The sequence below is a fragment of the Amblyomma americanum genome, chromosome 8 (assembly GCF_052857255.1).
Source record: "Amblyomma americanum isolate KBUSLIRL-KWMA chromosome 8, ASM5285725v1, whole genome shotgun sequence".
Lineage (NCBI taxonomy): Eukaryota > Metazoa > Arthropoda > Arachnida > Ixodida > Ixodidae > Amblyomma > Amblyomma americanum.
The window spans coordinates 28,886,800-28,896,184 of record NC_135504.1 but is presented as its reverse complement, the minus strand read 5'-3'; the positions used below and the strand labels follow the sequence as shown (position 1 = coordinate 28,896,184).

The following is a 9,385-nucleotide window of genomic DNA, read 5'->3' as shown; positions in this document are numbered from 1 at the left end:
CGCTAATGCGCCCGTGTGCTGTGCGATGTCAGTGCACGTTAAAGATCCCCAGGTGGTCGAAACTATTGCGGAGCCCTCCACTACGGCACCTCTTTCTTCCTTTCTTCTTTCACTCCCTCCTTTATCCCTTCCCTTACCGCATGGTTCAGGTGTCCAACGATGTATGACAGATACTGCGCCATTTCCTTTCCCCCAAAAACCAATTATTATTGATGCCCCCACGATCACAATGCAGTGCAAAGGTGAGGAATGGTTGTAAAACATTTATTTTAGTGTGATGGAATTGCAAAATATACAAAATATTATTCAGCAGTAGTTTTTATTTTCATATGTAACATCAGCAGAGAAAGGCAGTCCCTGCACCACTAATGCATCAATGTAACAAAGCGCTTCCGAAGGAATTGTCGTTTTCTCTAAACCGCAGAAGATATACGACACAACATTTGTCTTTTGTTAACTGTAAAAAAAGAACCTGAAAATATTGCATCAAAGTGACTGGGCAAGTAAACAGTTCCTAGAATGCAACATGTCACGAGTCCTCTGCCACCAGTGTCGTCAAAAAGCCGACATGACCACAACACTGTGCTATAAACAATGATCGTACAAGTCCGACAAAGTAAAGGTATGGGGAAAACTTATCATCCCTCTTCGATGACTGGAGGGGAAAGCAGCATACCCCCCCCTCCCGCGGTGCGCACCCCTATGCCTGGGAGTCTTTATACCACTCCTGGTGCAGTGGTGTGCCACTGCCCTGCGATGGCAGGTGCAGCCACTGATAGAACGGGTGCGATCCAGGTTGCTCTCCCCAGCTATCTCTCATGACTAATCATTATGTGCCACCTGCCACGGTGGTAGTTAGCTCACAATCCGATGGACAGGCTGTGGTGACGCCACAAAGTCACGTGACCTTGGTGACCTACCTACCTCCTCCTAGGTTGCTTTTTTGGGGATTTCTCACTCATGGTCAACAACACCGGGTTTTCTGCAACACGAGCTTCTTAACGCTCTCACATTAAAATGTAAATAACAAAAGAGCACTGAGGTGTTGACCTCAAATTTAGAGTTTCTGTTAGTGATGGGACACTGGCCAGTAAAATAGATGTAAAGTAGGCACAGAAAATGAAACTTGGCCAGGTTCCCAAAGCTGCTGGTATGCATGACTTAGTTGTTTTGAGTGTCCCCTGGCTTCTTGCTGTCATGGTACAATCGGTCTGTGTGCACACACTAAGCGCATCATGGCAAACTCATCCCAAACGCTGCAAATTTCCACTCGTGACTGTGAACACTGAATGAGACTATTGACAGAGTATGCCCCTCTCTCTACAAACTCCTCTTCCCATCAGGATTCGCTGTGGTGGCTTGCTGGATACGATGCTTGGCTGCTCAGCATGAGTTTCCGGCCATCCTCTCTTTTGCAGAAGCTGTGTAGAGGCTCGTGCATTCTATCGAGGTTGTCTTATATCAAAGTGTAGTGCTTTCTTCTCTGGCTACTACATTTTCCTCTTCTATTGAGTCCACCTGGGCCTAAAAAAGAAAATGGTGTGTTTAAACAGAAAAATAAGTACTCACCTTCCTGCTTTAACCCTTTAACTCTTTCCTTACTGTGCCTGTTCAAATTGCTCAATCTGAATTACATCACTAAATGGCCAATTCAAAGCAGTTTGGGCCAGTTCTAAATGAGTAACACCATCCAGTATGTTACGGAAGAACTGTACTTCAGCTTTGCATTCAGTTTTTTTCCTGTCAACCATATCAAGGAGTATTTTTTACACTCCCCACAAAGCCTGTCAATGCCAGTTCTGGATGAGTAACACCATCTAGTATGTAACAGAACAGCACTTCAGCTTTGCATTCAGTTTTTTTTTTTTTTGTCAACCATATCAACGAGTATTTTTTACACTCCCCACAAAGCCTGTCGATGTGCAGCGATCATGGCGAGCAAGGTGTTCAAGGTGGCATCCTCTTCTCGCACTGACTCTGCTCATCAACAACGATGTTCTCGTGATTCCGCAGCATTGACATTTGACTTTGTAGATGCAAGCAACAGCTTTGTGGAAAAGGTGTCTAATTTTAATGCGAAAAGGTGATGCCCATTCGACTAATTTTAATTTGGACAAAGATGACTGCTCTGCCTACCCTGGACTGTCGACAGGTGCTTGTCTTTAATATTTATTTTTGCTGTTGCAAAGGATATCTGCTGCTTTCCAAGCCTCTCTGAAGGTACCGGGCATATTTTGAACAAATGCGTGCCACCAGCAGTCTATAGCGGATCGAGTTTTCTCCAAAAGGTCCGACATCAGCCTAGCCTTGACACTGCACTGCGGAGTAGCTCGAAGTGGTGCAGCCAAGCAATTGATTTTTCTATTGCTGAACAGAATCTTTAGCATGAAGAGTTCTTTAACTTTGAATACTTGTTTCTGACATAGTAATGCCCAAGATGTATGTTCTGAATTTATTACTCTCATCTTTCCTTAATGAATATACATAATATTCTTGCAAACTTTTGTGCTACTCCCAAATTTTACCAATTAAGGATATTTCTTTTATGTAAGCAATACATTACTTGATTTTTCTCTGTTATTAAACAAAGGCCTATATTAACTAAACCGTACTGCACTGCAACAGAGCAAAATTTTAAAATTTATGGGTGAAATAGTATTTTATGCACACTACCCTGAAATTGCCTGTTTTCTCGTGGCAAGGAAAGAGCTAAGGCACTTCATACAAAAGTGCATACGATGTGAATTTGTGTTTACTCAGAGCATGCTCTAACACTAATTTCTTCTTTTCAGGTGAATTTACCATCCTTCACCTTCCAAATAAGGTGCTTTTACACCAATTGACGAATGCAGCAAAAAATATTTTTCAAAACAGCTTCGAAGCACATGTTGCAACATTTTCTTCCAGGGAGATTTTGCCACCGGTACTTAAGTCAATTTTTTTTCCTGGATTTCTTTGAATCACATTCATCTTCGGAGCAACAAATGATTCCATGATCCTTACGGTGTTTATATCATAAATCCTGTTGTTTGATTATTACAGCTTCCAAGTGTTTTGACAATTTGTAAGAAAATTTGCGTTTGCATGCAAAAAATTGCCCATTATTGTTTTCCATTGGAAAGCTAATGGATTGGCTTTCTCTAGAGGCTTAGATACGATATTCAGGTAAAAAAAATAGTTGTTTTGAGTCGAAATGATAAATGCAGTCTGGAGGGGTTAATTGAAACCTCTGTGAACATGGAGTCTGGTTCTTAAATCTGGGAGCAGTTGGATGATGTCTAAGGTTGCTGACCTGGTTTACTGAGGGCTCTTGTTCAGAGTTCCTGCAATCTGCTCAGGTCCGTCTCCCTCAAGTTTTAACTGGAAGGACCAACCAGGTTATTTTACCGATAGCATCAGATAAATAAACAGGTACTGCTGCATAGACAGTAGTGTGCCTTGCTATGCTCAAATACCTCTGAAAAGATGAATGAGATGTGAATTTTATCGAGACAAGATGTTGGCAAACAAACAGACTGCATTTGTCTTCAGGGGGGCATGGTTCTCAAAAATATCCCAAAAACCAGACTTCTGCAAGAGACCCATGCGGTGCAGTGGAGACATTGGAGCACCTGCTCCTTCGCTGATGCTCGTCGCGATATGCTCGCGGCCTACAGAGAGCTGGGCCTACTCCCGGACTCGCTCAAGACACTACTGTGGCCGCAGGGCAGTGCGCGCACCCGTGAGCGAACAATGGTGAGCCTCTGTGCATTCCTTGAACAGACGGGCTTGACGTCCCGTCTGTTCTGCGCCAGGTAGTGATGCGCTGTGACGGAATGCTTCCCATGCACTACCTCAGACGCTTAACAGCTGGGCGCCCCACCCCAGCTGTTGTGTGCAAAGTGTTGTGCGCGTTTTTTTATTTTTTCCTCTTTGACTGTACGCGCGCACGACCTGGACTACTTTATTTGGACTCTGTAAATAGTGTAAATATGACTACTCCCTATGTCCTTTATCCCCTCACCTCTTTCGTTTCTCTTCTTCATACTGCCTTCTATCCTTTATTTCCGCTGCCCCAGCTCAGGTGCCGCCGATACAGTGATGGCAGATGCCGGGGTGAGCAAAAATCTTTTAACTTCCTTTTTATTATATTTTTTGATTAAACACTTACTACTACAAGAGACCCATGATGCTTTTGCGAGTGAGCATCAAGCATGAAGCCACTCAATATCGTTTCTTCAGTGTCTGGAGGAGAAAGGCAGATAGCACCCAAGATATCCATCATATAGCTTGCAAGAACTGTTAACTCACAGTGATAAGCTCTGTTCCACTACACTGAACTTGTGTCGAGTCAGTGGCAGAAACTGTTCATCAATAACCTCGAATTAGAAGCCCCGGAAGACTCAAGCAGCCTTTCGTAACCTTCCTCTTTGGAGTTCAGCTCTGTAGAGTTCCAGTGCTTTCACCAAACAGCTGCAAAATGAAGAAAAATTTAATATTGGAACATGGTGTCATACTAAAGCAATGGAGATACACCCAAGCCCTTCATTAGCTCTATCTTAACCAATGGCACCCATAACCACTGATGTGAACAGCAAGTCTCGCACTGACTTCCTATAATGAGTTCAAAATGATGTAAGCTATTCCAAGCTTCAGCTGTGCCCAGTGACCTGACTGCTGCCTTTTGTACTTTTACAAACCCCAACAGTCATAGTGAAGTGCTTCTATACCTTGTGGAAGCTTTGACATTAGCAGAAAGTGTGTTACAAGCTTAATGATGAAGAGAAAAAAAGTGGCAGGGGTTTAATGTAGTTAAACTGAGTAGACATGCGAAGCAGGTGTTATTCATCAATTGAAGGGTGCACTCAATCTCCGCCTTAAGGGTATGACACGATGGCTTTAGTGGGTCAATGCCCATATATGCAGAATTGGTCAGTCTCTAATTAATATTCATGTATCATGGCGAGTCCTCATACTACAATCAGAGCAGTGCGGATAAGCGATGTACACTGCACAGGCAGGTGGCTGTTTCTATCGCAGCTATTGGTAGGGATTTTGCGACCTATGTTGCTTTTCCCAAACAACCTCTCGTGACCAATCAATTTAAATGCCAGCTCGTGGCAAGTAAATAAAAAAAGTGAATATACCGTTTAATGATTGCATGAAATTAGTAGCAAGGAGACTAAGGAAAAAATGGCAGTCGGCTTGGAACAATGAAGTAAATAATAAACTACACTTGGTAAAACCAGTTTTAGGTGAATTTAAGTCGTGTGTGCACCAAGAACGTTTCAAGGAAGTGATCTTATGTCGTCTCCGAATAGGCAACACGCACCTTACACACAACTTCCCACTAACAAAACAAGACAAACCTGTGTGCCAAGAATGCGGAGATGGGTTCACGGTTAACCACATTTTATTCTCTTTTGTGAAACTGGAAAGAGTAAGAAAAAAGTATTTTACTCAATTTTATAATGAATGCATTCCTGTTCATCCAACACTGCTCCTAGATGATAATGCTATTGTTAACGTACCTTCTATTTTTAGCTTTTTAAAAGAAGCAGGCGCACTTGAAAAACTAAATTTTGAACCACTGCCTCGCTTTATAGTATGATACACATTCACCCATTTTCTTATCACCAAGAAGAAGGCTGAGGTCTTTCTTTGATTGGTCGGGAGCCTCAGGATCCTTGCCCAGCCAAGGATAGCCGCTGAGGTTACCTGACCTACTTTAAGGCTTTCACAGTTGGCCTTTTCCAAATTTTTTCCCCTATGTTATTACTAGACAGTACAATATTTTAGGCCATCTACACCATCGATATTATTTTTCATTTGTAAACATTCTGCACGAAACTTATTCTATACCTTGAGCCTGGCGCATGATGACCTTAGCTGCCTATGTGCCATAAATAAAACCCAACACAGCAAAACACAACAGAATTTAAATGCCACCTGTCAGGGAAGGTTATGATAACACCACAAGGTTACGTGGCCTAGGTGGCGTGACGCCCTCCTCCCATTGGCTACAGCAGGCGCAACACTCTTCCGAACTTACAATCATTCATTTATTTCCTCAAAGGTCTCAATCAAGACATTACATAAGGGAGTGGGTGGTCATGGCAAACAATGGAAATAAATTATGATGAGAGGTTTTCGATGAGCCGCTTGAATGCTTAGCCGAGCTTCCTGCCATTGGATGCAGCTTGCACGATGCTTCTCCAAACTTACCCGAGCTTACTCGAGTAGTTCGGGTAAGCTCGAGTTAGTTTTGAACAAAAGACAAGATTCCTGCTCAGGGTTGGTAAGTTTGGAATAGTGCTCTCACACTAATTCGCACTGATCGATCAGCATTTATGAATTAGCCAAAATTGGCCAGCCCTTGCAAGGTTATTCCAGACAAAGAATCACCATCCGCGAGTGAGAAATTGTGATCATGTGTTTAAGAACCACACTGGCCGCCCCTTTATCCGAAAACAGGCTAAAATATTGCATTTGCAAGTCTAAACCCCCTTTTCCAAACTGCACCTTCCTCCACCTGACGCACTTAAGGATGTGTGGAGATTTAAAGAGATACTGAATTAAAAATCTGGAAATATTGAGAAAGCACCAGATTTTCATTTGTAACTTAAGGTGGGGCTTGTTTGGAAAAGCTTCAGAATGAAAGTAGGGCCAACAGCAGTCCGAAATCAGCCAGTACAGCCAGAAGCGTGCACCAGGCGATGGCCATGCCCTTCGCACGCATGCCCGTTGGCTTCCTTAGAGTAACATATGATTACTCAAGTATAGAGTCATTATTCTGGTTATTTTTGACTAGATGGCAGCGTTTTTGGCGTTTTGTGAGTGGTCGCCAGGCCTCACTCAGCGCACGCTTGCCTACGAAGCGGCGGGCGCGACATCAAGCCTACCCTCAGCAGTGTCATAGGCAAGCTGGCTTGGCAGTGCGCAGCGCGCACAGTTCATGAATCTCTGACTGCTCATTCGTCCGGCAGGAGCGACATGGCACTACTGGTACTGTCTCTGCAAAATGTTGCCTTTTTAATTCGCCATCACTGTGGCCAATAGGGTTTTCTGACTAATACGGACAGAATCAGGCAAGTAGTCACCCAAAGTATAGAACCACGAGATGTAGGCAGAGAATCTTGAAACATGGACATGAGGAAGACGAACAAAACGGACTGTACGACGACGCAAAAGCGCGTCAAACAAATTCACTTTCGTGTGGTCTGTGCCGGCGATAGCTTGCAACAGGTAAGGTTGATGTCACGTCCAGTAATGTGGGAGCTTTCACTGGCGACCATTAGGTATTGCGGTTTGAGAAATATGATTAAAATAATTACTATCTACTCATTTCTGTTTCAAGAGTGTTCTTTTGGTCACCCTCAGTGCCACAGCTACAATTTGGGCCAGAAATTTCGGCGGAAAATTTTTGTTCACTACCTCTTTAACGAGTACACAGAGAGGGTTCATACAGGTGCAAGAATGATGCACCACTGATAGCTAATACGAATCCACATTACGACACTGCTACCATCTGTGTTCATGATGACAATGTGAAAAAGTATTCACTGAAGGCGGCCAGATCTAGTTGGTTTGTGTTGAGTTGTGAGATGTCGCTGCATTCGCCACAGTACCACCATTTGCAAGATTTGTAATACACAGTAGGAACCTTTCTATATTGTGCCAGGGGCAGCCCAACCGGAACAAAGTGCACAAATTAGTGAGCAGCAACCAAGGAATGACCGGGTAAAATAACAAAATGTAGTTTCCACCCTTAAAGTTGTCAAAAAAGCCTTGCTCTCTTGTCAAGGATTAGAACACTTTAAAGAAAAAAGCCCACACTTTGTGTCTCGTCATTTACAAGAAAAAAAACCCCACAAAGTGACAGGTTGTTGCAAAACCTTGTCATTCTCTCTCAGGAACTACTTGTGTAACTTTTTCTCCAGCACAGCAAACACAAATGAGCTGTTGTGGTAGCTGTAGAGTGTGAAAACGCACAAGATACTTAACCTCACAACAAAACACGGGTATGGATATGGACTGAATGTTCAGGAACAGGAAGTTACACAACCATTCCTATATGGATGTACCAGCGAAGCAGTGCTGATTTTTTAAATCCTTGAAGATTCTTCCCTCTGACACAGAATGCAGCACATGCAGGCAACTTTGTTGCCTCAAATAAAATGACTGACTTAAATAACATGTAGGCGCCCCTGCAAAGCACGAAAACGCAGCAACCTCCGAAAAAAATTCGGTTACTGCGCAGCTTTAGCGGACTCTGCATGTGCCTTCATCAGGCACTGGTCTAGGATTAACTTCTCTTTGTCCGTAAGCTTCTGAAAGGTGTCCACAAAACAGCTCAGTTCCTTTTCACGCGCTGTGACTTCGGCGAGCTTCTTCTGGCACCGGCGGAGTTGCCGCTTTGTGGAGCGAAGCTGCGATTTCAGTTCCTTCACTTCGGAGTTGTCCGGCGTCTTTACAGTCTGGCAGGCTTTGTCGACGGTCACACGCGCATTTTGCTCAGCCCCTGAAAAAAAAAAAAAAATTACAAAGGTGTCGTTTTAAAAAGATTCTTTCGTTGTTAAGACTTCAAGTTTAGACGCACTGACGTAAATGACAGATTTGTGCTTACCACTTTTGACTACGATAGTAGGGTAGTCGACGCTCGGGGTCAAGTCATCTCCGCAGACATCCGAGGCGACACGCCGTCGCTTTCCACGTGTCCAAGAACGTGCTTTCGGCCGGGATGAGGACCTTGGAAATACTTCTGTGGTCCTAGGCACAGCGTCGGGTTTCAACTGCGGCTTTGTGCGCCGCAGGGTCACAGAGTCACCATCCATTACGCACACATCGTGCCGAATGATGTCCGCGGGGTCAAAATGCTTCTCGCAAACACGCAAGTGCCGCGACTCGTAAGAAACCCAGGGATTTTCCTTTCGTCCAATGGCATAATTCCATTTTTCTCGCCGTTCGCGGTTACAAGGAAGACTGAAAAGCGACACTTTCTCGTCGTTGCCTTTGTACCCCGAACGACAGCCCGCCACACAACAACCATTAGGCATTGCTGTTCCTAGGCTCCGTCCGACTCCCGGCAGTCAATGTACACGTTCACGTATTTTGAATTTTGAAAAGGAGTATCACAGAATGTCAAAGCTGCCAAAGCAACAAGAACACACCCCAGCTGAAAACAACAAGCGCACTTCGCAAAAGGCGCTTTGGCTTGCTTTTGCGGCTCGGCTCGGGCTGGCTTTGGCACTGCACTGCCCTCACCACCTGCCGATCGGTGTCTGAGTGCTTCGAAGGGTCCGAGCAAGATTGTCGTTTTTAATTTTATTAGCAAGCACATACTATATAAATAAGATAGGTTAAATTAAAACAACAAAGCAATGTGAACTTTTAAGTTGAAAGCGTC

At 44.0% G+C, this 9,385-nt stretch overlaps 1 protein-coding gene across 3 annotated transcripts; it reads right to left on the bottom strand.

Annotated features, from left to right (window-relative positions):
• Positions 1–245: 245 nt before the first annotated feature.
• Positions 246–9,219, bottom strand: LOC144101236 (uncharacterized). 3 transcript variants are annotated; one of them, XR_013307964.1, is made up of 5 exons: positions 8,606–9,218; positions 5,349–8,500; positions 4,291–4,452; positions 3,293–3,360; positions 246–1,524 (listed from the first exon to the last, which is right to left on the bottom strand). XR_013307964.1 is itself a non-coding variant. In XM_077634313.1 (2 exons), exons 1-2 carry the CDS (start codon positions 9,033–9,035, stop codon positions 8,229–8,231), a joined length of 702 nt encoding a protein of 233 aa, XP_077490439.1. In that variant the 5' UTR covers positions 9,036–9,219; the 3' UTR covers positions 4,456–8,228. The 3 variants fall into 3 exon arrangements, 1 of the variants encoding a protein (XP_077490439.1); XR_013307965.1 differs by lacking the exon at positions 3,293–3,360 and having other exon boundaries at positions 247–1,285; positions 1,351–1,524; positions 8,606–9,201; XM_077634313.1 differs by lacking the exons at positions 246–1,524; positions 3,293–3,360; positions 4,291–4,452 and having other exon boundaries at positions 4,456–8,500; positions 8,606–9,219.
• Between the last annotated feature and the right edge of the window lie 166 nt (positions 9,220–9,385).

Bases quoted from the DNA above. Each gene is read 5' to 3' on its own strand.
- LOC144101236 (XM_077634313.1), bottom strand. From the start codon at position 9,035: ATGCCTAATGGTTGTTGTGTGGCGGGCTGTCGTTCGGGGTACAAAGGC. The intron at 8,501-8,605 runs GTAAGCACAAAT...TTTTTTTTTCAG, and splicing joins TACTATCGTAGTCAAAAGTG to GGGCTGAGCAAAATGCGCGT.